General features: G+C 51.2%; 8 protein-coding genes across 8 annotated transcripts; 4 read left to right on the top strand and 4 right to left on the bottom strand.

Annotated features, from left to right (window-relative positions):
* Positions 1-54: 54 nt before the first annotated feature.
* On the bottom strand, positions 55-1,339 carry BO88DRAFT_128392 (alpha/beta fold hydrolase). Its single transcript, XM_025701375.1, has one exon. It carries the CDS (start codon positions 1,116-1,118, stop codon positions 180-182), a length of 939 nt encoding a protein of 312 aa, XP_025559656.1. The 5' UTR covers positions 1,119-1,339; the 3' UTR covers positions 55-179.
* Positions 1,285-2,231, top strand: BO88DRAFT_490260 (M24 family metallopeptidase). Its single transcript, XM_025712764.1, has one exon. It carries the CDS (start codon positions 1,361-1,363, stop codon positions 2,051-2,053), a length of 693 nt encoding a protein of 230 aa, XP_025559655.1. The 5' UTR covers positions 1,285-1,360; the 3' UTR covers positions 2,054-2,231.
* A 1,391-nt stretch (positions 2,232-3,622) lies between these two features.
* BO88DRAFT_418028 (sodium P-type ATPase) lies at positions 3,623-6,593 on the top strand (the record flags this gene model as incomplete). Its single annotated transcript, XM_025708329.1, has 2 exons — positions 3,623-3,873; positions 3,938-6,593. 2 exons carry the CDS (start codon positions 3,623-3,625, stop codon positions 6,591-6,593), a joined length of 2,907 nt encoding a protein of 968 aa, XP_025559654.1.
* A 260-nt stretch (positions 6,594-6,853) lies between these two features.
* On the top strand, positions 6,854-8,761 carry BO88DRAFT_128349 (M81 family metallopeptidase). The gene has a single exon (XM_025701374.1). It carries the CDS (start codon positions 7,114-7,116, stop codon positions 8,629-8,631), a length of 1,518 nt encoding a protein of 505 aa, XP_025559653.1. The 5' UTR covers positions 6,854-7,113; the 3' UTR covers positions 8,632-8,761.
* An 804-nt stretch (positions 8,762-9,565) lies between these two features.
* BO88DRAFT_371304 (glycoside hydrolase family 72 protein) lies at positions 9,566-11,507 on the bottom strand (the record flags this gene model as incomplete). Its single annotated transcript, XM_025704198.1, has 5 exons — positions 9,566-10,365; positions 10,439-11,206; positions 11,266-11,291; positions 11,343-11,380; positions 11,427-11,507. 5 exons carry the CDS (start codon positions 11,505-11,507, stop codon positions 9,656-9,658), a joined length of 1,623 nt encoding a protein of 540 aa, XP_025559652.1. The 3' UTR covers positions 9,566-9,655.
* A 2,143-nt stretch (positions 11,508-13,650) lies between these two features.
* On the top strand, positions 13,651-16,272 carry BO88DRAFT_347559 (OPT family oligopeptide transporter; the record flags this gene model as incomplete). Its single annotated transcript, XM_025703380.1, has 5 exons — positions 13,651-13,897; positions 13,947-15,359; positions 15,403-15,554; positions 15,730-16,142; positions 16,200-16,272. The coding sequence occupies 5 exons, from the start codon at positions 13,651-13,653 to the stop codon at positions 16,270-16,272; spliced, it is 2,298 nt and encodes a 765-aa protein (XP_025559651.1).
* Positions 16,273-16,601: 329 nt separating this feature from the next.
* On the bottom strand, positions 16,602-17,809 carry BO88DRAFT_445894 (uncharacterized protein). Its single transcript, XM_025710246.1, has 3 exons — positions 17,361-17,809; positions 16,920-17,301; positions 16,602-16,855 (listed from the first exon to the last, which is right to left on the bottom strand). The coding sequence occupies exons 1-3, from the start codon at positions 17,485-17,487 to the stop codon at positions 16,636-16,638; spliced, it is 729 nt and encodes a 242-aa protein (XP_025559650.1). The 5' UTR covers positions 17,488-17,809; the 3' UTR covers positions 16,602-16,635.
* Positions 17,810-18,623: 814 nt separating this feature from the next.
* BO88DRAFT_394197 (NACHT and WD40 domain protein) lies at positions 18,624-23,200 on the bottom strand (the record flags this gene model as incomplete). Its single annotated transcript, XM_025705144.1, has 3 exons — positions 18,624-20,646; positions 20,694-22,553; positions 22,703-23,200. The coding sequence occupies 3 exons, from the start codon at positions 23,198-23,200 to the stop codon at positions 18,712-18,714; spliced, it is 4,293 nt and encodes a 1,430-aa protein (XP_025559649.1). The 3' UTR covers positions 18,624-18,711.
* Positions 23,201-24,929: the final 1,729 nt, after the last annotated feature.

Here is a 24,929-nt window from a genome sequence, read left to right as displayed (position 1 = left end):
TGGATTCTCAGGAAGAGTGGGGGAGACCAAGTGGAGATGCCCACCAGCTGGCCATCACATCACATGATGGGCCGGTGTTTGCTGTGTTTGCTAACACCAGCCATTATATCTACACCAGGCATTATATTGAGTACAACTGCGTAAATACTTACTCTATGCACGATGAGGGATATATCTCCTCACTGCCGGGCATGGTTGACTTCACTCAACCACCATCCCAGCTCCACTCCTAACCTTCCCTCCTGATCATACATGACAAGATGTCCTGCTCCTTCGATCAACACCACCTCTCTGGCATTCAACCTGGCTCTCAGTCTCTCGGCCGTCTCCACCGGGATCCATTGATCTTCTGTTCCCCAGATAATCCTGACCGGCATCGCCTGGCCCACTTCGGAGTATCTCCCCTCGACTGCCTCTGTACTGCGACTGTTGGCTTGTGCCATTTGTCTTATGAAGCCTTTCCGGCCTTCCTCGTTGATGATCCACGGGCGCTTCAACATGTCCATCGTTTCCTTACTCAACTCTGTACATGCCGCATTCCGAATATATGCCTCAACCATTCCTTCGAACATCGGGCCGGTCAAACTGGTAAAGGCCTCTTCATTTTCCGCCACTGATTTGAACAAAGGCTGCCCGAACGGCCCCAAAGCAACCACATTGATCAAACACAAACTGGCAAATGCGCAGGAATGGATAAGGTGCGCCCGTAAACTCATGAGTCCCCCATGATCGTGGGCGACGACATGTGCCTTATTATGCGCTTGAGGCCAGTCCTTTGACCAGGATTCGTAAAGGGCAGCAAACACCTCCGACTGCTGTGCGAGATCTGCATCTAGGGCGACTTCTTTGCTGATCAGTGCCTCTTTTCCTGGTAGAGGGATACCCAGTGGACTCTCGCCGAATCCCGGATTGTCAAAGAGATAGACATGAAAATATCTAGCCAGGGAACGTGCAAAGACGTGCCAAACCCGCGAAGACCATGGGGTGCCGTGCACGAATATCAAAGGTGGCAGGGAAGCGTCACCTATTGCGGTCCAGCGCACAGCGTATTTGTGAGTAGTAGTATGGTAGTGAAATATTTGGGTGAGTGGGATGTCAGCGACAACTGCAGGGTCCATATTGCTACAACATAGACACTAATACTGTAAATTGTGATTGTGATGATAGTATTCTCCAAATCAGTTCCCCGCCTATGGAGATGCCAACCCCGCTTCGACGCAATGCGACCGAGTGAGCTTAGCTCCATTTGTCATCCTTATCTTTCCCCCATCCCCGCATCTTGGACTCATCGCAATTTCCACAAATCCGTCTCTCATTCACTGCCATTTCCCGGCCTGGGCCTTTGTTGTCGCTATTTAAAATGTCGACATCAATTGAAAGCGAGCGCGCCGCCTACCTTCTCGACGCGCAAAATAAAGCGGTGCAACTATTCGAGGAAATCGAACGAGACCTGATTCGGCCCGGCGTGAGTGAAAAGACACTCAGCACTGAGATCCATGAGCTGGGAGCCAAACGCCATGGGGTCCGTACTCACTGGCATAAACGAGTGGTCCGCAGTGGACCAAATACTCTAAGTCCCTTTGCCGAGAACCCACCGGATCGCATTATTCAACCAGACGACATTTTGGTGGTGGACCTCGGCCCGGTCTTCGAAGAATGGGAGGCGGACTTCGGGCGCACATATGTTCTGGGAGATGACCCGGCGAAGTTGAAACTACGCGATGCGCTGGACCCCATATGGCACACAGTCAAGCGACGGTTTCGCGAGAACCCAGATATGACGGCTGAGGAATTGTACGCCATCGCCTGCCAGGAGGTCCAACAAGCGGGATGGGATTTCGGTGCTCCCATCGCAGGTCACCTGGTGGGGTCGTTCCCCCATGAAAGGATCCCCAACGATAAAATCAGTTTATATATCGCGCAAGGAAATGGGGATAAGATGATGGTTCCCGGGCGGGATGGGCACATGCGGCACTGGATCCTGGAAATCCACATCCACGATCGGGCGCGTGGATTCGGGGGGTTCTGCGAGCAGTTATTGACGGTGGATTGATTCGATGTGCTGGATGTGCCTGTCATGCGGAGAAACTGTCAGCAGACAGGTCGCGAATTTTTTGGGAGTGGAAATATCGTGGTTATGCGGTCTTTAACACAATTATACAACACTTAGAGGATGTAGGATCAGGGTATAGAACGTCTGATTTGGGTTTACATACTATTGCATTCTTGGGATTTTAGAATATAATTGCATTGGTAAATTTAAGATGGTAATAGTATTCTACTACTAGTAGTAGTATCAATATTCCTCCTCATGAACTGAAACGATTAGTAGTCTTCATTGTAAGTCATGATATATTTTTCTGGGGTTGTGCATCAAGATCGAAAGTTGGCAGTCTATCTATGTGTGTAGATATGTCATCCACGCAAATGAATATATCCGATAACAGACTTCCTAAGATAGTATTTCACATGCAACCCCAAGAAGTGAGCGGAATCCACAACCCCTATGCCAAGGTGTCTGGACATCTACCAAGTGCCAAGAGTGGATAGATTTCCGCCTGGCACCCAATCTCCGCCATCGATGCTCCCCAGTCCCCAGTCCTGCCCAGAATCATATGCGCTTGGGTTTGGTAATAGTACCTGGACAGCTGTGAAGGTGCCCTATCTATTTATAATTGCCTTTCTTGTCTTTTCCTTGGCCATATTGGCATTGGCTAAAATTATCTAAGCAGACATTCTTGGCCATATCACTGTTAGTAATGTGCACACCTTCCTTTTGCTGGGTTGGTCGAACTGGGTCTTGCTCATACTTCACACTACCATGATTGCCTGTAAGAAGAAATATCCACCTTGAATGGATTAATTCGATGAAGAAGTACAGTCCGTGCGTGACGCATCGACTACACGTCAAAATTCGTACTCATTGTCAAGTAGCCAAATCTGCCTTTCGCAATTCTGGAGGCTTGGCAGAGTTTATTCTGTTGGGTCACCCAAAGTACCACTATGAGTTCTGCGGAGCGGGATGTTGGCAGACTCTGGGCGCCAATGCCTGCCCCTCCTGTTAAACTTTCCGCCAACCCTACGGGGCAATAGATGAAGTCAACTATGGGAGCTGGGGACAAGGATGAGTCTGGGGCACCCAGATCCAGAGACTTACACGAGGTCGTTCCCAATCTCTTAAATAGCCTCTTCCCCCGTGCGGAACGGTATCCCGCTGAGCTGTGTTATACACACTTGATCCGTGTAACCTGCTGAGTGCTGCATACCTGCCATCTCTAATGCCAGACGAGAAGCAACATTCCACTTCCGACCGGGGCCCCGGGGCCGTGCAAAGTCCATTGAGTGGACCGGCCCATGCTCTGACTTATGAGACTGTCATCAAGGATTTGGGCACAGCACTCGATGATGGCTTGTCTCCCGAAGAAGCGCGTCGTCGTCTGGACCAGTACGGTCCCAATAAACTTGATGAAGGCGAAAGTGTTTCCATTGCAAAGATTCTCCTCCGTCAGGTGGCGAACGCGATGATGCTAGTTAAGCGGCCCACTCTCCTTTTTGTGGCATAAAATGCGTCCAAGATTCCGATATCTGATCCAATTCTCTGCTGCAGGTGTTGATTCTGGCCATGGCGGTCAGTTTCGGGATTCAGTCGTGGATCGAGGGTGGAGTGATCTGTGCTGTCATTGTGCTCAATATCGTCGTCGGGTTCTTTCAAGAGTACGCCGCGGAAAAGACTATGGAATCGCTTCACTCACTCTCTTCGCCGACCGGTACAGTCTCACGAGGCGGGCAAACCTTTTCGATTCCATCGCAGGAGATTGTTCCGGGTGACATGGTCGAGTTGAGGACTGGAGATACTGTTCCTGCCGATATTCGGTTAGTCTTCTTCCAGTATCCACATTAGCCTGGGCTGGAACGATACTAACTCGTCTTTAAACAGCCTGGTTGAAGCCGTCAATTTCGAGACCGATGAGGCCCTCCTGACTGGCGAATCACTCCCTGTTCAGAAAGAATGTGATTCCACTTTCAAGGAAGATACAGGCCCGGGCGACCGTCTTAACATCGCGTACAGCTCGAGCACCGTTACCCGCGGCCGCGCTCGTGGTGTGGTCATTGGCACAGGCATGTCCACCGAAATTGGTTCCATTGCCCTCGCCTTGCGCAATAGCAACACCAAACGTCGTCCTGTCAAGCGTGGCCCTGACGGAGAAACCAAGAAACGCTGGTATGTCGAGGCATGGACTCTCACGGGAACGGATGCCGTCGGTCGCTTCCTTGGCGTCAATATCGGGACGCCCTTGCAAAGGAAGTTATCTAAACTAGCCTGTTTACTATTTGGTGTCGCGGTTGTGTTTGCCATTGTTTGCATGGCTGCAAACTATTTCAGCAGTAACAATGAAGTCATCATGTACGCGGTTGCGACCGGTATCAGTATGATTCCGGCGTGCTTAGTGGTTGTACTTACCATTACCATGGCAGTTGGTACTAAGCGTATGGTGGAGCGGAATGTCATTGTTCGCAAACTCGACTCGCTGGAGGCCCTCGGTGCTGTTACTGATATCTGCTCGGATAAGACTGGTACGTTGACTCAGGGGAAGATGGTGGTCAAAAAGGCATGGATCCCATATTGTGGAACATATTCTGTTGGCGCATCCAACGAGCCGTTCAACCCTACGATTGGCGATTTGAGCTTTGCGCCTGTATCTCCTCTACAATTTGGTGAAGCGGATGAAGGTCTTCCGGGAGCGAATATAGAAGATCTACTCTCAGACAACCACCAACTACAGGACTTCCTCGACGTCGCCTCGATGGCCAATCTCTCTCACGTGTATAAATCTGAGAATGGTGAATGGAACGCACGAGGCGAACCCACGGAGATTGCCATTCAGGTGTTCGCATCCAGGTTCAATTGGAACCGTGACCGTTGGACCAAAGGGCCAGGTGCGCTGTGGCATCAAAAGGCCGAATTTCCATTTGACTCTACAGTAAAGAAAATGTCTGTGATTTTCAGCAAGGTCGGATCAAAGGACGACCAAGGCAACGCCACCATGATATTCACCAAAGGCGCTGTTGAGAGGATTGTTGACTCATGCACGTCAGTCATTTGGGACCAAGGTTCCTCCACACCTGTGCCCCTGACTGACGAACATCGCAACTTGATCTTTCAGAATATGGAGGAGCTGGCCAAGCTCGGACTGCGAGTACTAGCACTAGCTCAACGTCCGTACACTGAAGAGGCACGAGTCCTTGAAGGTTCTGATCTCGAACGTGATAGTATTGAGAAAGATTTGTGTTTCCTAGGCCTGATCGGATTGTACGACCCTCCGCGTCCTGAGACGGCAGGCTCAATCCAGGCATGCTATCGCGCCGGTATTGTCGTCCACATGGTTACTGGCGATCATCCGGGTACTGCACGAGCAATCGCTCAACAAGTGGGGATTCTTCCTTCTGATTACAGTACTGTGGCTGCTGATGTCGCAGATGCCATGGTTATGACAGCAGGTCAGTTCGACAAGCTTTCAGATGAGCAGATTGATGCGTTGCCGACTCTTCCCTTGGTCATTGCTCGCTGTGCACCTCAGACCAAGGTGCGCATGATCAGCGCCCTCCATCGCCGCAATCGCTTCGCAGCCATGACGGGCGATGGTGTAAATGATTCGCCATCACTCAAGCATGCCGACGTGGGTATCGCAATGGGACAAGCGGGATCGGACGTGGCTAAAGATGCATCGGACATCATTCTTACCGATGACAACTTTGCCTCCATCCTCAACGCCGTTGAAGAAGGTCGCCGTATCTTTGACAACATCCAGAAGTTCGTTTTGCATTTGCTGGCTGAAAACATCGCTCAAGCCTGTACCCTTCTCATCGGACTGGCGTTCAAGGACGCCGATAATCAATCTGTCTTCCCTTTGGCTCCTGTTGAAATTCTCTGGATCATCATGATCACATCAGGCATGCCCGATATGGGCTTGGGAATGGAGATAGCCGCCCCTGATATTATGAACCGTCCTCCCCAAAGCAAGCAAGGTATCTTCACGTGGGAGGTTATTATCGACATTCTGGTGTATGGTATTTGGACCGCAGCGCTGTGTCTGGCAGCATTCTCTGTGAGGATGTGGGGATTTGGTGACGGCAATTTAGCCCGTGGTTGCAACCAGGAGTGGTCGGAGCAGATCCAAGATTGCGAACTGGTTTTCAAAGCCCGTGCCACGACGTTCGTCTGTCTGACGTGGTTCGCGCTCTTCCTGGCGTGGGAGATGATTGATATGCGACGGTCGTTCTTCCGCATGCAGCCCGAATCCAAGAAGTACTTTACCCAGTGGATGTACGATGTTTGGCGGAACAAGTTCCTCTTCTGGTCTATTATGGCCGGGTGGATCACTATGTTTCCAATTCTTTACATCCCTCGACTGAACGACGTCGTGTTTAAGCACAAACCCATCACATGGGAATGGGGTATTGTGGGCGTCGAGGCGGTTCTTTTCTTCCTGGGTGTTGAGTCGTGGAAGTGGGCCAAGCGAGTCTTCTTCCGTCGCAGAGACCGTAAGAATTTGACATTAGGATCGATGGGGAACATGCCAGAGCAACCCTAACGAGTGCTCTCCCCGGCCAAAGATCACTTGGCTGGGGAGTAAACTCATATTGCTCCTGGTACGTCCTAAGGAGCTTATACGCTGCAGAATGCAGAAATGGTATTACCTACAGTAGAAGGACGGGGTAGGTAGAGGGTATAGCCTAAGGGAGGTCTCTGCACCCAGCAGATGATACATCCCAGAGCGCTAGGTTAGCAGCAATACGCCGGCATTGGTGGGAGAGAGTTGGTTATAGTCGTCTTGAGGCGGATGTTTCAGAACATCCAGAACGAACATCGAGTCAATATTAGGCTAGTTCTTTAAGTTAGAAAAGTTGATATTCAATCGCACTGATATCTACAGTGGTACAAGGTAAAGCATCCTGCGATAAGCGGGGAAGCCCGTGATAAGAGCAGAGCGATCGGCCATCCCCGCATTCCATCCCTGCCGTAACACCAGCTTCATTATTCCCTTACCAACTCCAACACTCTTTCTCTCTTACGAGCAAATGCTCGAGGCGTGAGCATCACAACTACTCACCATGTCTCCCCGCCCCATCATCGCCATCGCCGGCCTGGCCTGCGAGACCTCCATGTTCACCCGCGCCCGCACCCTCGCCCCCGCATTCCATCCCCGCCGCGGCCATGAAATCATTGACGAATACCCTTTTCTCAAACCCAGCACAGAGCTTGGAGATGCAGCAGACTGGCGCGGTGCACTAATTGGACACGCACTACCCGGCGGAATTGTAGTCCGGGAATCATTCGAAGAGTTGGCCGACGAGATTATATCCCGATTAACCGATATTGTCAAGTCAACACCGCTGGACGGACTATGGTTCGATATACATGGCGCTATGTGTGTGGAAGGTCTCGACGATGCAGAGTATGAGCTGTTGCAAAGGATCCGACGGGTAATCGGGCCAGATGTTATTGTTTCGGCGTCGATGGATCTCCATGGCAATGTCTCGCGTGATCTGGCGCATCAGACGGATTTGATTACGTGTTATCGAATGGCGCCGCATGAGGATGAGACGGAGACGAAGCAGCGTGCGTGTCAGAATTTGGTTGATTTACTCGCGCGACAAAAGGAAGGGCGGATATCTCGACCATTCAAGGCGTGGATACCTCTTCCTATCTTGTTACCTGGCGAACAGACGTCTACAAGGGTGGAGCCTGCTAAGAGCCTCTATGAGCTGGTACCCAAGGTTGAGTCATTACCGGGTATCATTGATGCAGCAATTTGGGTCGGGTACGCCTGGGCTGACGAACCGCGTAATTGTGCTGTGGTTATGGTGACCGGGACGTGCGAGGAAGCCGTCGCTGCAGGGGCGGAGCGTCTGGCAAGAAAGTTTTGGGAGGTTCATGCACAGTTCCACTTTGTTGGTCCGACAGGATCATATGGAGAGTGCATCGATGCCGCGTTGAAATCATCAAAGCGACCGTTCTTCATCTCGGACTCGGGAGACAACCCAACCGCTGGGGGGTCTGGAGACGTCACCTGGGGGCTTACACAACTGCTTGCGCGACCTGAGTTCAAAGACGAGTCAGGTCCAATTGTCATCTACGCCAGTCTGCCAGGACCACAAGCGATACAGACTATAGTAAATGCGGGGGTTGGCGCAACAGTCACCGTCACGGCAGGAGCTGAGGTGGATTATACTCATGCAGGCCCTCTCACGATGACTGGACGAGTTCACGCAACTAAGCACGGTGATAAGGACGCAGTAGTTGAGGCAGTTTTACAAGTTGGCTCGGTCTTTGCGATCCTGACACAACTTCGCAAGCCGTATCATCATGAGCATGACTTTACCGACTTGAACCTTAAGCCGCGTTCAGCTGATATTGTCATCGTCAAGATAGGTTATCTAGAGCCAGAGCTATTCGACATGGCGGCCGACTGGTTACTAGCGTTGACTCCAGGAGGAGTGGACCAAGATTTGGAGCGTCTGGGACACCATCGCATAAGTCGTCCGATGTGGCCGTTCGACAAGGTGTTTTCGACGCCACCGGATCTTTGTGCAAGGATGATCCCGCCTTCGAACGAGTCACTGGCATGAATAGCCCGCATCCGGCATGAAAGAAAGTATCTTTGCGATCTGCAAGGAATCGGCAATGACGGAGCGAGATTTTCCATCGGATATGCACGTGATGGAAGATGCTAAATAAAGCATTGCGCTGCCAATCAGATACTCCGAGCCGTGCTCCCGTTTGGGAGGTGGATCTCGGGATTTCTTCAGTGTTCAGTGGCACTGGGAAGTGAGATGTCATTTTGGCTAATAGCAACCATTGGTACCACCAAGTGTGTTCTTTATCTACAATGATACAGGGGGTTTTTAGCTATTCTCCACAAATATTATATACAGTAGCGATGCGGATACTACCCCTCATCATGCTCAATCCAACAAGAAGGGCATCTTGCATGCAAAATATATTTGTACAAGAGTCACATCATAACACTCGTCGATTAGCTTCCATGATGTTGGAAGTTTCCAATAAATCAAATCCACTTCAATCCTACTACTTAATTTCTTTGATCCCGATAATACTACCTCTACCCATTCTATGACGTGTTACTTCAAAATCACCCGCCAACCACCCAACCAGCCTATAACAAACCCCCCTACATCCAATACCACAATGTAGCTAACTAACGAGAACCCACCACAACACAAGCTTTCTAGGCCCAATAGTCCACCCCATCTACCGTAAAGCGCTCTTCACATTGGCTGGGATGAAATCTCCGCTTTTCATCTCCCCAAACTAGCGAGTAATGTCGCGGCCTGACGAGCGACTAGTGAGGCGCTATTGAAGTGGATGGCCCCCTCTCCCTCTCTCCTTGATTTATTTCTTTTTCCGCCTTGTTTCAGTGAAGTGGGTGGTTACTCTCTATTATTATCTTGGGGGTGTCTTATATTCACAGAATCAATCTGAATCATACAAACATCCTAACAAATCTCGAAAATAAACCACAAGAAAATATATCTAATTGACCGACACTAATACATCAATCCCACCTTCCTACAGCCTCTCATCATCTTCACTATTACACAACCACCCCAGCCTAACCTAAATACTAACACTCTACAAAAGAATCATTCCAGTACCAGACAACACACCGACAGCAACAAACACGACCAACTGACCCAACCCAAGCGTGGCAGTGTAGCTCATGTACCCAGGCACACCAGCAGAGCTACTCTCCGAACCACTGCTGCCGGAGTCACCAGTGCTCGTACCGGCAGCAGCCGACAACGACACGGTACCGGTACCAGCAGTGCCAACAGCCTTGAGCAGAGACGAGCAAGTACCAGTAGGAGAAGTAGTAGAGGTAGTAGTAGCCGAGCCAGCAAAGTCACAGGCGGAGGCACCGTTACCCTTCTCCTTCTGCTCCTCGTAGTAGGCGTTCAAGGCCCAGTTGAGCATCTGCTTGGTCGTGCACATGCTGTAGGCGCCGTACTTGCCCGTAGTGGTGTTACCGGTGATGCCCTCGCACACGCCGTACCCGCAGACGGTGCTGTACAGGTCGGCGTATTTCTTGCTCGACACGCTGTCCTTGACCACGCACGAGAGGGTCTCCTCCATGCAGGAGCAGAGTTCCGAGTTGGGCGCCGGGGGCAGTGCGCTGGCGGCTTCCCAGCTGGAGCCGACGGTCGGGCATGACCGGGCGACGGTGTTGGTGGGCGTGTAGCTGGCGCTGTTGGTGCCGGTGGGGCTGACGCTGTTGATTTCCTTGGAGTACGAGGAGAAGCCGGTCAGGGTGCTGACGGAGCCGTCGGAGATGGTGACCAGACCTGGAGAGTGTTAGTGAGTGGATTGGTGGATAGGTGGGAAGGTGAAGGGGGTGGAGGGAGGTGCTGGGCATACCGTAGTCGTTGGCATCCTGGAAGTACTCGTAGACGATACCACCGGCGAGCCAGTAGTCCATCTTGGGGCCGTACATGACGGGGACGTTGCTGAAGGAACGAGGCTGGACGGTGATACAACCGTACTCGGAGAAGAAGTAAGGGACGGAGTAGTTGCTCAGGTCCTCGGTCATGACGTTGTAGCCGGACTCGGTGTAGGTGGAGTCACCGCACCACTCGTAGACGTTGTCACCGAAGAAGTCGACGGAGTCGTCCGAGTCACCGCAGTTGAAGTAGTCGACGAGGTCGGTACGGATCTCGGAGACATCAGCAGCGGAGTAACCGACACCGATGGAGCGGTAGTTCTTGGACTTGATGTAGGCCTTCATGTCACGCACGGCGGCCTTGACGTAGGCACTGGCACCGGTGGTGTTGACACTGTTGGAGTTCTCGTTACCCGCGAAGAAGCCCAGAGTGTTGGTGTAGTTGGCCAGCGAGTCGACCACGCTGGCGTAGTAGTTGTACAGGTCAATGTTCCACTCCGGGTCGCTGCTGTCGATGGAGTAGTCCGCCGAGGACAGATCCGCCAGCACGTAGATACCTGCGTCGGCGAACAGATTCATGCAGGTGGTGTGGTCCGCGTCGGGGTCGACGTCGTAAACACGCACCACGTTGGTGTTGAGTTCCTGCAGGTAGGGCAGATCCCGCTTGCAGATGGTCTCGTTGGCGAGGGGATCGACGAAATCCACCGTGCCAGCGGAGGTCGTCGTGCCGTCGTCATCATAGGGGGCTGCATTGGTTATTAGTTTAAGTTGCGGTGCCAGAGGCAGTGATGGGCGGTTGGCTTACGCTGGTAGGCCACACCACGGATGAAGCTGAGGCAGGTTAGCAGGTGGTGATGGAGATGGAAAGAGAGGGCAACATACAATTCCGTGCCGTTGTTTTCGTAGAAGAATTTAGAGCCCTAGAGGAGTCAGAGGGATGATGAATAAATTGGTAATGGTGGCTACCTTAATGACAATGGCTGGGGCAGAGGCGACAGCCACGTCGACGAGGGCAGCCGCCGCTACAGCAGAGACGGCGAGCTTCATAGTGAGGGGGAACGAAAGAAGACGATGCTATAGAACGAGTGTGGTTGTTGTATTAAGATAGAGCGAATGTGGTGGTTAACGAGAGGAAGAAAACCAAACAAAAAGGCTAAGCAAAAGGATACAAGATGGATGGATGAAAGAAGAAAGAGAAAGAGAATCTGGAGCGAGAGACCAAGTGGGAGGGAGGAAATGGGAAGACTAAGAAGGAAGAGATGGAGACCGGCGAGGCGAACCTTTGCTAGTCTGGACTCTTATTAGTTGTTAGTTGTTAGGGCCGCATTTGCCTGCTGCCTACGGAATAAGCCCATTGGCCCCCCTGAAGGTTGTGTCAGGATGGGCAGAGAGACTGGGCCTGATGGAACGGCGCTACCATTGGGGAGCCAGCCAGTCTCTTTGCCTGAGTAGTAATTTTAGTACTTTAAGACTAGTTAGCTGACAGCCCCCAGCAATGATGATGATGACGATGATAAAATCTTACGCGGTAATACAAAGAACATCAGCGATATGGAAATCCAGCAATTAGGCTCGCGAGCGACATCTTGGCTGATCTCTTGGCTTTGCTTAACGACTCTTGGGAGTTCCCACGCAGCGGGTCTCGGATCCAGCCGGCTTGGTGACTGGCCGATCGCTGCTCGGACATGGATAAGTTCTGTTCCCCTTTTGCCCCAGTCCACGCAAGAGTTTTACTATAATTACGACTACTTCGTACTTAGGCCAGGGAAAATGGGAGAGTCACAGGGTCAACAGGGTCAAAAGTCCCTATCCCCATCACTGTGAGTCCACAAAGCCCCTGAATCCAGGGTCAAAGGGTCACCAAGGGTCAGAAGGGTCGAAGGGACAGGCAGAAATCAATCGGAAGGGAATTAATTGGCAATGGTGCGTGCCTCGGAGTTTAGGGCGATTTTCGGACAGCCGACACACACAAACCCAACTGCGCCATGGTTACTCGTCCCGAGGGGGGACAAATTCTGATGATTCCACGTGCCGTCCAGTGGACACATCACCCAGAATAAAAATAATCACAACATAATGTTACAGTAGGATGAGAGGCAGTGTCAGGAACGGAAAAATGGAATGGAATCGCCCGCTGAATAATCTTGCATCCTTCGTTTGATTGCTGTTGACGCGTAGCGGGCGATGATCCCAGCCAGTGGCCGCTCGGGTGCCACCCGACGGGTGATTTCATCCAACCGGTTGGTTTCAGATGCGCGGCCTTGGGGGCGAGACTGGTACGACTGGAGCAGACTGGACGATGATGGCTGGATGGGCAAAGCAAGCATTTTTATGGTCGGTGACACCACTGTCCACTTCTCACTCTTCTGCTCAATTGAGTAGCGATCGGCACTGGACGTGCGGCCCCCGGAGATCCGTCGGACTGCCGATACCCGCCCATTCGGGTTAGTGCCGATGCAGACAGAAGAGAAGAGAGGGGAGACTTGAGACAGAGGGAGACAAGGTGAGGGTTAGGAGAGGGATATGTGTATGAGACTTCATTCAATGCTTATGGTGTGTAGTTATATCAATCGGGTTATTGAGCTCAATTCTATCTTTCTCTCAGCCAATGCCACCTCTCCATGGTCCTCCATCGGCTCTCATCGGTGCAGACACAATATCCCCTCAGTGAAAGCCGACCGTGCAATGGCTGGACAAGCGCCTTATCGGCATTTGCATGTCTTACAGAAACAATTCCACAAACGACAGATAAGGCTCGTATACTAGTGGGCCAGGGTTCTGGGGATGCCACCCTTCAACTGGTTCATTATCGAACTAACGTGAAGCGATGCCAACCGAACTACCATGCCTTATCGAGTCCAATGAACTTGTTCGGATTGCATCTGCAGACAGTGAGATGCAATCAGCTTTACACACTATCTCAGCCCGTTCAGATCCTGGCTTATCGGGTGCTACGCTAAAAATGCTTAGCCTGCAGGGTTGAGTGCTTGACCTTGTGCAGAAAGACCCTGTGCAGAGCGAGAGCCACTCTGCTCTGCAGCACTTATCGTGAGTCCCATGTGGCAACCACCGTGTGCTGCTGCTGCTTCTACCAGTGAGGCATTTTCCCGGACTGGCCTCGTATATAATGCAGGCCACCCCTCCTGCAGCGTCGGGGAAATACCGTCCAGTCAGGCTTCAACCATTGATCATGGAGACCAAGTCGGCCAGTGTGTCTCCCGAGCAGGAGATACCGAGCTACAATGAGAAGTCTAGTCAGTACTCTCCTGCGTTAGAGCCTCAGGTGCTCGAAAAGGGGCAGACGGTGCGCATTGGTGAGGATGATGACTATTATAGCGACCAGGTGGTGAGCACGGCTCAAGATCTCGTCACTCATATCATCAAGGTCGATGATGATCCATCCTTGAACCCATGGAGCTTTCGCATGATCTTCTTAGGTATGACGGTCTCCAACTACAACGTGTTTAATCTGCTAAGCTCCCGCAGGAGCCGGTCTGTCCATTTTCGGCGGCGTGCTCCAGGAGATCTTCTACTTCAAGCCACAGACCATCTACGTCTCGCAGGTCTTCCTCACGGTCATTGCCTATATCCTGGGAGAGCTCATGGCATATGTCATTCCTCGTCGGGGCGTCATCGGAAAGTTACTGAACCCGGGCCCTTTCAATGCCAAAGAACATGCCGCCATTTCCCTCATGTCCTCCGCCGCTACACAGTCCGCGCTGGCCACCGAGGCCCTGTCAGCGCAGCAGCTCTTCTATGGTGGATATCCCAACCACGCTGCTGCCGTCTTCATCGTGCTGTCTTCTCAGCTGATTGGTTTCGGTATCGCCGGTCTGCTGCGCGATGTCATCGTGCGGCCAACCAAGATGATCTGGCCCATGACCCTACCCATCAGCAGTCTGTTGGAGTCATTGCACAAAGACAAGGCACAGTCCAAGGCACGGTTGAAGATCTTCTATATCTTCTTCTTCATCCTCTTCTTCTGGACCATCATCCCCGAGTACATCTTTCCGCTTCTGGAAGGTTTCTCGATCTTTTGCTTGGCCGATCAGCACAGTCTGGTCTTCACGAACCTGTTCGGCGGTGCTTCCGGAAACGAGGGACTTGGATTTCTCTCCCTTTCCTTCGATTGGAACTACATCGCCTCACTTGGTTCGCCACTGTGGTATCCGCTGTACGCTATGACCAACAATTTCATCGGATATCTGGGCTGTATCATCCTCTTCATGGCCGTCTACTACGGCAATATCTGGCGTTCTCAAGACTTCCCGTTCTTGTCCCAGTTGCTTTACTACGGCGACTCCAACTCCACCTACTACAATGAGTACAACCAGACCCTGATCCTCAATTCTGAGTACATTGTCGACCCAGCGGCCCTCAAAGAGCAGGGTCTGCCCTGGCTGACCGGAACATACGTGGTCTACCTCATCACCTCCAACATGGGAGTGACCGCCACACTGACCCACATGCTGCTGTGGGATTTCGACGATATCAAGATCGGATGGGCGTGGGCTGCCCCCAGCAAACTCAAGAAATGGCTGAAGCTGGAGACATACAAGTTCTGGAAAAACCAGGAAACCCCCGAGGAACGTCTCGCACGACGCGTCAACGACGACACACTCGATCCACACTACCGTCTTATGCTGCGCAACCTCTACCAGGATACTCCGCTGTGGTGGTGGGGTGCTGTCCTGATTGCGAGCTTTGCCGTTGGCTTAGGCTGCTTGTATGCGATGAAATCTACGCTGCCGTGGTGGGGATTCATCGTCGGCAACATCCTCACACTGGTGTTTATGCTCTTCTTCGGTGCGCAATACGGATTGACTGGGTTTCAGTTCAACGTTCAGCCTATTTGTCAGATGCTGGCGGGCTACATGTTCCCGGGGAAGCCGTTGGCCAGTAAGTAAATTTCGATCTAATGTCTGACCCAGCTAACGTACAGACCTCTACTTCACCTGCTTCACCTACAACTCGCTACAGCAGGGACAGGTCTTGGCCAAGGATCTACGATTAGCGCAGCAAGTGCATCTATCTCCAAAGTGCACCTTCTTCGTGCAAGTGATGGGCTGCATCATCGGTGCTTTATTCAACTACGTGATGATGCTAATGCATGCTCCCTACCCCCGATACCCGACTTACCCCCACTAACTATAAACAGCATCGTCCGAAACCAATCCGAAGTCCTCATCTCCATCGACGGCACCAACATCTGGAGTGGCGCCAACGTCCAAATAAGTCCCCCAACCCCATTTTCCCTCTTACCACAAAGCTAACACCCCCAAACCAATTCAACAGTCTCGCCATAGCCTGGAGTATTGCCAACGACATGTTCTCCATCGGCGGCCGCTACGAATGGGTCACAATAGCCTACCTCGTCGGCTTCATCGTGCCGGTACCCTTCTGGCTCGCCAACCGATACTACCCGCACCCGATCTTCTCATACCTCAACACTTCCATTATCCTCTGGTACATGGGCTGGTTGTTTGTGGGTATTAACGCCTCCATCATGTCATATTTCCTGCTTGGATTTGCGGCCCAGTTCTGGCTCAGACGGTACCATCCCCAGCTGTTCAACAAGTATAATTATATTGTCTCGGCGGCGTTGGATGGTGGCACGCAGATTTGTGTGTTTATTCTTACGTTTGCTGTGTTTGGGGGGAGTGGGGTGGAGCATGCGTTTCCGTGAGTGTCCTTTCCTTTGGGGGTTTGAGAGAGTATGAGGTGCTAATTGTGGGATAGGACTTGGGCGGGAAATCCCAATACCGATATTCATAATTTGGATTATTGCAAGGTCAATCCGGCGACTTTGTAGGTGGGTGGCAGCTGTGGATGAGATGGTCATGTGCGGTATGTGCAGGATGAAGGGGTAGTGAGGGTACCTTCTAGACTTTATGAGGTGGAATGCCTTCAATGCAATACGTTATGGACCACTATACAAGGGATTGAATGGATGATAGCCTAAATATGGCATCATAGTCACAATCATCCGTAACAAGCACTGCCTGTGATAGATTTTCGTTGGACTCGCCGGGAATGGCAACACGGAGATACCAATGTCCAAGCCTACAAACAGACTACGGGATAAAAAATCCATGTTATGAAGCCGATTAACGACAATGAACTTGTAAAGAAATTCGTATCCTAACATGTACTTAGAACTACATCATACATCCCATTACTCCTTCGCCGCCGCAAACGGACACGCCGAAGCAGTCTTCTCCTCGCCCTCCACCTTAGTCTGTTCATGATCCTTGGCAATCTGGCGGAACATCTCCAGCGGATCAAACCACACATCAATGCGCTGCAGCTTGAGCGCATCATTGACCTTGGCGATTACGATACCCTGAATATCGATAGGTCCGCCGTGCGCCGCGATCTTGACCTTTTCTCCTTTGCTATACCATTATTAGTCCCCACCCACACATAAATTACTGTTCGGGAGGAGGGTATTGAACATACTCATTAAACCCAACATAATCCCTAGCCATAACACCCCAATGCCTCCACTTAAACACCACGACCGGCGGCCCACTATATACCTCGAGGACCTCCCAAGCAAACGTCGGCATCATACGCTTAAACGACTTGTGACTCGCCTCGAAATCATTATTGGCAGGATCGTAGTGCGCACTCGGCGTGAGGAGGGCATTGTACGTGCCGACTTTCAGCATGTGTTCGCCGCTCAGCGGGGGTCCGCCGTTCAATGTGAAATGATATGTCTCGTGGTCGATGGTGCGCCAGTCCGCGAGGTTGGTCTTGAAGGACGCTTCGATTTCCCAGTTCTTGACGAGGTTCTCGACGAGGAAGGGGAGGCTGCCAGATTCGTGTTTCATTTTCTTGGCTGTTGGTTTGGATTGTTAGTATTGATGTGGAGGGTGGTTGGATAGGGTACGAGCGTACTGTCTTCGTAGAAGGCCCGGGTCTTGCTGTAGTCCGGGGGACCACCGTGACGCCAGGCGGCGTCTGTGTCGTTGAGGACCGCATTGGGGTCCAGAACGTAGTCGGGGAGTCCTGCAGCGTCGCCCATTGTGTGGTGGTGTATGCTAGTGGAAGTTTGGAGAGATTTTGAGTAAACAACCAACAGGGGTAAATAGCCAGACTATATATCCTCCACCCCAGGCTAAAGTCTTGTCAGTCTCCGCCTCTCAGGAGACGTGGCCTATAACAATGGCCTCGGTTTGTCTGAAGCCACTGCGACAATAGAATGCACTAAGTTTGCCTAGCAGTGGGGGTGTCAGCCGGCTTAAAGTCAGATTTAGTGTTGAAGGTAGATAGCGCACATGGCCCATCTATCTAGACCGGTTGCAAAAACGGCCAGGTCGCAGCCGTTTGTTATCGCGCTGGTTTAGTCTGCGACCGGTGGTGGTAGTCATTTCAGGTGCAAGAAGCAGAAGACTGATGGGAGGGGTCGGGATGCATTGACCAGACAGAGGGGCCATTGTTGTTCATGGTTACACTGTACTGGGTCCTCGTGGGAACCATTGGATCGATGGATCGTCTTGGCCTCAGCTCGCTGTCTCCATCCGAGGCTGTCAGCCCCAACACCATACCAGCCCCGCGGTGCGAGGAACCTGTCCAGCCAAAAAGGTTAAGTAGGTCAATTCTGCAGTGGTTGTCATGTCGATCGCCTGCGACTGATGAAGAGCCGACATTGTTTTCTTTCGCTCAGTGACAATGGGCAGAATGTTTTTTTATCGCCCAAATCATGCCATTGTCGCGTGTCTCCGATGGGGTTGCCTGTGATGCAGGGGTGAGATCTTAGGTCAACATCCGCGCTCCAATAAAGCGATCGCGCTTACACATCGTTCCGCACTTAACAAGCCATTGTGAGTTCTGAGAGGCACGTTTGGTCGTGGTGGATCAGATGTTTATAATAGACATTTTAGGGCGCCTGGCCGGTTTCCCGCCGGAGTCTGGCGGATAGAGCCACCATCATCCCCGTGCGCCCTAATTGGCACATCGGCATTGGGTGGAGATTCGGCCGACGCCCTCGTGGCCGCACAGAACTCATGATTGGTGGTAGGTTCATATCATAATAGATTGAATTAGATTGCTGGTGGTTCGTTCTCACCACCACACAAGGGGTTCTCTAATTAGCAGAATGTTATGACCTCGCAGCGCGCCGTTATGAGTAGATTAGCGCCCACAGTATATGATCTACCTCCTTATCCACTATTGTTTGCTATTTGTGCCCGGTTCAGCCGCGGTACCTAGAAAGCGAGCACCAACAAACCCAACACTTGGCTACACCTCACTGACAGAATTTCATGAGGGTGATGGATCTTCGGTTGGGTCCCTTCGACCCATGTCCTAGAGCAAGTACTCCATCTCTTATAATCATGTGCCTCACACGATAGTCAGTGGGCAGCCAAAGTATCCTCTTGCCTTGTAGAGTGACCCATTCGCGATTTTCCACGCGCAACTCTAATCCAGACTCGGGCTTAAGAGGAGCACTGTGGTACAACGGCGGTAGATCATACACCCCCTGACTAGTCTCCACAGACTGTCCATCACTAGAGAATACAAGCTTAGCGAAGGGTTTTTGCGTGTCGATAGTGTGCTGTAGGGTGCCAGTAGCAGGATCCCAGATCCTAACTATGCGGTCCGACCCAGTGGCTAGCCAGCGTCCATCTGCAGAAAAGGCCACCAATCTACAGCCCCACGAAGGGTGCTTGAGTATATGCAGTAAGGTACCTGTGGCCGGGTCCCAGAGTCTAACCGTTTTATCATCGGAACCAGATGCCAGCCATCGACCATCTGGTGAAAATATAACTGTGTAAACACCCCGTTCATGTCCCTCCAGGGTATGCTGCAGAGACCCCGTGACCGGATCCCAGATCTTGATGATGCCATCGGTAGAGGAAGAAGCCAACTGTCGCACATCCGGCGAGAACGACAGCGAAAAGACGGAACGCCTATGACCTTCAAGCGTATGGCGCAGTGCATCGTGTGCCGATCCCCATAGCCTGGTCTCTAGCTCCCAGATTTTGACGGTATCTCCACTCCCGCCAGATGCTAGCCATCTTCCATCTGGGGAGAAGGCCATAGAACTTAAAAAGCCATGGCTTTCAGCAGTATACTCCCGTTCCCCAAACGATGGCCAACAGAGAGGGGTATTCAGGTCCCAGAGTTTAATAGTCGCATCGTAGGCTCCCGAAGCCAGCCGCTGCTTATCGGGTGAGATGCTCACGCCGTGAACTGCACCGCTATGGCCCTCCAACATGTGTCGTAGAGTACAAGTGGACACGTCCCACACCTTTACACTACAGGTCGTATTTGTCGATGAATAATACGCCAGGAGTCGCCCATCTTGTGAGAAGTTCAGCGCTGCGGCGCGATCTTGCATTACCCCAAGGGTCTGCTGCACAGTCCCGGTTGCTATGTCCCAGAGCATGACCGCGCCATCCGAGACTGCCAGTCGTCCATCTGGAGAGAAGGCTAGGTAACTAACCACTCTTTCCATTTTGTATGTATCCTGCAACGCTCCACTTGCTGTATTCCAAATCTTTACGGTTTTATCCCAAGAGCCGGTTGCCAAACACTGACCGTCTGGCGAAAAGGCTACCGAGTAAACCCAGTGGTCATGCCCCTTCAAAGTCTGATGTGTGCAGCTCGTTAGATCCCAAATCTTGGCGGTGTAATCGTAAGAGCCTGATGCCACCCTGCAACCGTCTGGTGAGAAGCACACCGAGTATACATAGTGCTCGTGACCCTTCAACGTCTGATGCGTGCTAGTCGTCAGGTCCCAGACTCTGACAGTACGATCCCAGGATCCACACACTAGCTTTCGGCCGTCTGGCGAAAAGGCTATTGAGATGACCGAGTCATCGTGGCCTTCGAGGGTCTGCTGCAGAGTACTGGTAGCCGCGTCCCATATCTTAATAGTGTTATCCTCAGAGCCAGATGCTAGCCATTTGCCGTCCCTTGAAAAGGTTACCGCCCGAACAACAAAGCGTTTGTGGCCCTCAATCGTTTCCAGCTCCGCGTTCCATGTGTCTTCTACCTCTGGTAGCCTGCTTATCCATCTGGGCATCTCATATGCTCTTCTGATAATTGACTGTGATGGCGCGAATATCAGCCCTGAACAGTACAGCTGAAGTGGTGCTATATCAGCTATACGTCGACACTTTAGCATGAAGCGGAGGGCATCGTAAAGGAAGCTGGATATTGCAGATCCTTCCTGTTTCTATATTTGTCAGCTACTGTAGGAGGTGTCTCTCTCCAAACACTTACCTCAATGAGCTTTCGTAACGTTTCGATATTTCCCACAATTTCAGATGCGTATCCAAGGACGCACATTACTTCAGCCCAGTGGAGAAAGTGTGCCTGGACAAAGGAATGGGTCTCCTCCAAGATTGACGATAGATTATTGCCGTGTGCCAGATGCAACGTCCAGTACCTGCAGGAGTATTCCAGTTCCGGTGGTATGTTGTCACGGATGACATTTGCGGAGATATCATACCGCTCGAATCCTTCGTACGGCAGACCGCATATATTTTTCCTGAGCTTGCGTTGCATAACCTCAAGACACCTTTTTGCTAGTCGCTGGTGCGTCTGGCCCCCGTCTATCCAGAATTCGGTTTTCTCCCGAGTTTCCGGGTTCAGAAGAAAGTCCCGGAACGACAGGTGGAAGAGTCCCACTGGCATGGTATCCCTATCCGGTATATTTAGCACTGCATGCAGTCGGCGTAGTCGGATGTTTATCACTCTCGGTGGAATACCCAGGATCTCTGAGAGACAGGCTACTGAGAGGGGTGACTCGAGAATCACGATAGTGCCCACCACTTCGCGAAATTCATCCACAATCATCTGTTTTCGCTTCCCGTTATGAGTCGATAGTCTCTGTAGCACCGGGAGATATGTTCCGTCCAATTTTGACTCCTCATTTTGAAATTCTAGGATCTCACACAGACTTTGTACGGGATCGAGGTCATGGTCTTGAAACACACGACACACTGTTGCGGCGAAGATGAATAACGGAACTGACATTTTGACCAGTTCCTGGAAGTTACTGTCACCAGGCCAATCCGGGGGTAGTGACCGAGACTTCCGAATCATGTCCAATTTGTGTCTAAAGAACAATGATATATCATGCTCAATCACCGGCTTAGGAATCTTGTGGAGAACAAGATCCCGGTGGCTGCTTTTGATAGCATCCTCCTGAAAGCCGAGCTGTATTGGTAATTCCGGGCGGCTGGTAATGAAGGCCCGTAACTGAACAGACTTTGACTCCTGAATACGAGGAAAAAGCTGCAGCAGAAGGCTTATATCCTGCTCTTCTTCGCATTCATCCAGTGCGTCTACCACGATCACGAATCTCCTCAGACTTTGGCCATCCTCCAGTTCACCTAAGGGCTCGAGAAGAAGCTTTTCGAACTGAATCCTGAAACCGCGCCTTGATATGTCTGGATCATCCTCGATAGCCTTCGAGACGCCAACTGCGAGATCGGGGATTGCGGCAATGAGTTGTCTTACAATTGTCGAAACAAATCTCTTCGCATGCCCGCGGTCACCCTCCCCCCTTTTGAAAAAGTATGTCGCTCCAAGCTGCCCCTTGTCCCTGAGACGTTGGGCCAACGAACGTGAAATTGTCGATTTTCCAGTCCCTGCCATCCCATTTAACCAGAAGATGCAGGGCCCATCTGAGCAACTTCCCCACTCACTGACTTGCTGGAGAAGATCCTCCCTTGTGCCGGGAAGACACTCCTCCTCGTGCTGGTTTTGATATGAGTCAAATGAAGCTCCTTCGGCATCCGGTAGGTTATAGAGATCGAATTTCCGGTGCAGGTTTTTCAGCAGTACGATGAACTCGTCTATCCGGCTAAGCAGCTCTTCGGCCTTTGCTCGACTCTGTAAATGCTCATCATGCCTAACCCATTGGCGCAGCCTTGCCTCGTCGCCTCTTATTGTTGCTTCAATCTCTTTGAGTGGGTGATTTGTCACTGGCAAAAGGCTCTCCAGTAACCTCTCGCCCACATTGGCCCGTTGCATCCGGTACACTTGCGCTGTATAGCGTAGGATGCCTTTGTAGACTTGGATGATGGCGATCTCAACCTTGTCCTGTGTTTCATAACGGCTATCGTGATAGTGCTCCTTTTCAATAAATGCACAACGTGTTAAGACGTCTGTCAAGAATTCAGCCGATTGAAACTGAGCCTTGCGTATTTGATGATGGTTATAAGTTATCTATCGATGGAGTTAGTTAGCATTTGAAATCTGTAGGCCTCCGACAAGACACATACGGTCAATCCGAGCAAGACAATTCCCCAAGCAATGGATGCAGTGCCAGTTTGATCGCCACTCACGAGCACGCCCGCGATTCCCCTAAACGACAATGTAGCATTCAGGATTTTGTGTGCAATATCACGAACGTTAATGGCGTCTTTATCTGCTCCCTTCCTAATTTTCAGCCCTCCCTTCTGATACTCCTCATACTGCTTCTTCGTCGCCTCGATAACATCATCCACTACCTCCAAAGTCCTGCTACGGTGAAGAGACGGTCGTTCAACTTCTCGAGTGCCCGCAAGCACCCCTTTGTCGGCTGGACTCAAATCCTCATAAGCTATCTGCCATAAGTCGGTTCCTTTCACCTCCACTATTTGTTGCGTTGTGGCGGGTGACCTTTCAGGATTTTGAGCGCCATAGGCCTCATTGGAGGCCACGGGAGAGACCGCGGATGAAGGTTTACCATCCTCTTTGCCTTTGAATTTCCGCCAAATGCTCTTGGAGTAGCGTTTCATTGGTGATTTCGTGTCCCAAGTTGGTATGATATGTGCTTATTGTGAATTGTGAGAAGTCCGCGGTTTACTATGTGGGAGAATGTCCAGACTCATTGTATTTGAACACACGGGGAAGGGTGAGCCTTGAGCTGCGCAGCCTCACTACGCGCCGAGATAGCGCGCGGCTGAGTAGCGGGGTAATCGGCCATTATCCCTGTTGGAAAAACATCGAATTAGAAGCGACGATGAAGCACATCAGAAGCTATTGGCCAATTTGTCAGGTTAAGAAACAGCTTGCTTGACTATCCTCTCCTTGAGGCCATGCTGCACAGCCAAACGTCCGATTCGCATCTCAGGGATTGTCAGTTCGAGCTGGTAGGGCTGGTGGGTAATACTAGATGTTGTGATTGATCAATCCGACTCGCGAGCGAATGGACCATCCCACATCTAGACGCTTGTCAATCACGAGAGTTGGAAGTTAACTTGGTGAGAACCAGAATGCTGGCGTAGCGTTTTTGAACGGTACATGGTGTTGAAATTGCCCATAATGTATACTGTCATACAATATCGGGGCCTGAGAGCATCTGGTGACGTGTCGGGCTTAACTGACCTCCCTCATCAATGGCTTATCCAGGATCCTTGCGCCATCCTTGAAATCTTCGGTTGGCATAAATATCTTCCAAGTTATAGATCAAATTCTAGAAATGGCATTTCTTAGCCCACGCGCTAAGAGACACGGCATCGTGTTGGAGCCTTAGGCATCCAACAGATTTCAAGCTCACGGCAGTGCGGGGATTCTGCCGCCGGGCGGGTGCTTCATACTTTGTACGCTCGGATGCAACTAGTGTGCATGCATCATCATCATCATCATTATCATCATCAGTATTAGGCCAGACTTTATTGGGCGCATAGCATGCGGAAAGACTGCAGAACTAAAGCCCTCAATTAGTTGTGACAGCATGTGCAATCAAAGCTGAGAAGCTTTCTCGGAATGAATTACAGAAAAGATGGGAACAAAGAAGATCAGCTGACCGGCCTTGGCGAATACACTATAGTCTCCGAGGGCGGTCTTAAGAAAACCACGCTTCCTGTTGTCTATCTAACAACAATGAGGTATTTTCTATTTCACAGACACATGCTCTCCTCACGTCTACAAGGTTTATATCGTCAAATGCAGAAGGACTAGGGACCACCGATAGAAGACGGCGACCGTTATAACTACTAGCAGTACTAGCCGTCCGGTCGGACACCTTCCTTTCCAAAGGCTGCAGGGTCGTCGGGCATGCAGCGAATCTGTTAAACGCCTTCGATGTCGTATCTAAATAGACTGCTGCGAGATACTGTTGCTTGTACCGGGAGGTCGCAGGACCGATTACTCCACCCTGATGATCACCTTGATAAATCTGGCCACCTGCAAATCTGCAAGACGCATCCCGCTCCACATCGTGCCGTGCTTGAGCCTACTGTGTAGCAGTAACTCTTGAACGTCCTGCATAACATGGGAGATAACAGCGAGGAATCTAAGGGGTGAAATGCATACGAAATCTACTCTGTATTACAAAGAGTATCTACATGTTCAAATCGTTTCGTTATGTTGAGAACTTCGGCGCTCCGATGGGACTTGGCAATCTGAATGCTTACAGAATAATAAGCAAGAGATCATGGCTATGCAACTTACTAGGAGCTTCAATGACAGACGGGATGATTATGGATATTCCCCACGACCGCTGCCCGCACAGTCTGAGTCTGG

The sequence above is a fragment of the Aspergillus vadensis genome, assembly GCF_003184925.1.
Source record: "Aspergillus vadensis CBS 113365 unplaced genomic scaffold BO88scaffold_23, whole genome shotgun sequence".
Taxonomy (NCBI): Eukaryota; Fungi; Ascomycota; class Eurotiomycetes; order Eurotiales; family Aspergillaceae; genus Aspergillus; species Aspergillus vadensis.
This window is presented reverse-complemented; position numbering and strand designations above follow the sequence as displayed.

Excerpts from the sequence above, each read along its gene's own strand:
- BO88DRAFT_445894 (XM_025710246.1), bottom strand. The coding sequence starts at position 17,487 with ATGGGCGACGCTGCAGGACTCCCCGACTACGTTCTGGACCCCAATGCG. Across the intron at positions 17,302-17,360 it reads CCGGGCCTTCTACGAAGACA|CCAAGAAAATGAAACACGAA; the intron begins GTACGCTCGTAC and ends CCAAACCAACAG. Across the intron at positions 16,856-16,919 it reads GATTATGTTGGGTTTAATGA|CAAAGGAGAAAAGGTCAAGA; the intron begins GTATGTTCAATA and ends ATAATGGTATAG.
- BO88DRAFT_490260 (XM_025712764.1), top strand. The coding sequence starts at position 1,361 with ATGTCGACATCAATTGAAAGCGAGCGCGCCGCCTACCTTCTCGACGCG.
- BO88DRAFT_128349 (XM_025701374.1), top strand. The coding sequence starts at position 7,114 with ATGTCTCCCCGCCCCATCATCGCCATCGCCGGCCTGGCCTGCGAGACC.
- BO88DRAFT_128392 (XM_025701375.1), bottom strand. The coding sequence starts at position 1,118 with ATGGACCCTGCAGTTGTCGCTGACATCCCACTCACCCAAATATTTCAC.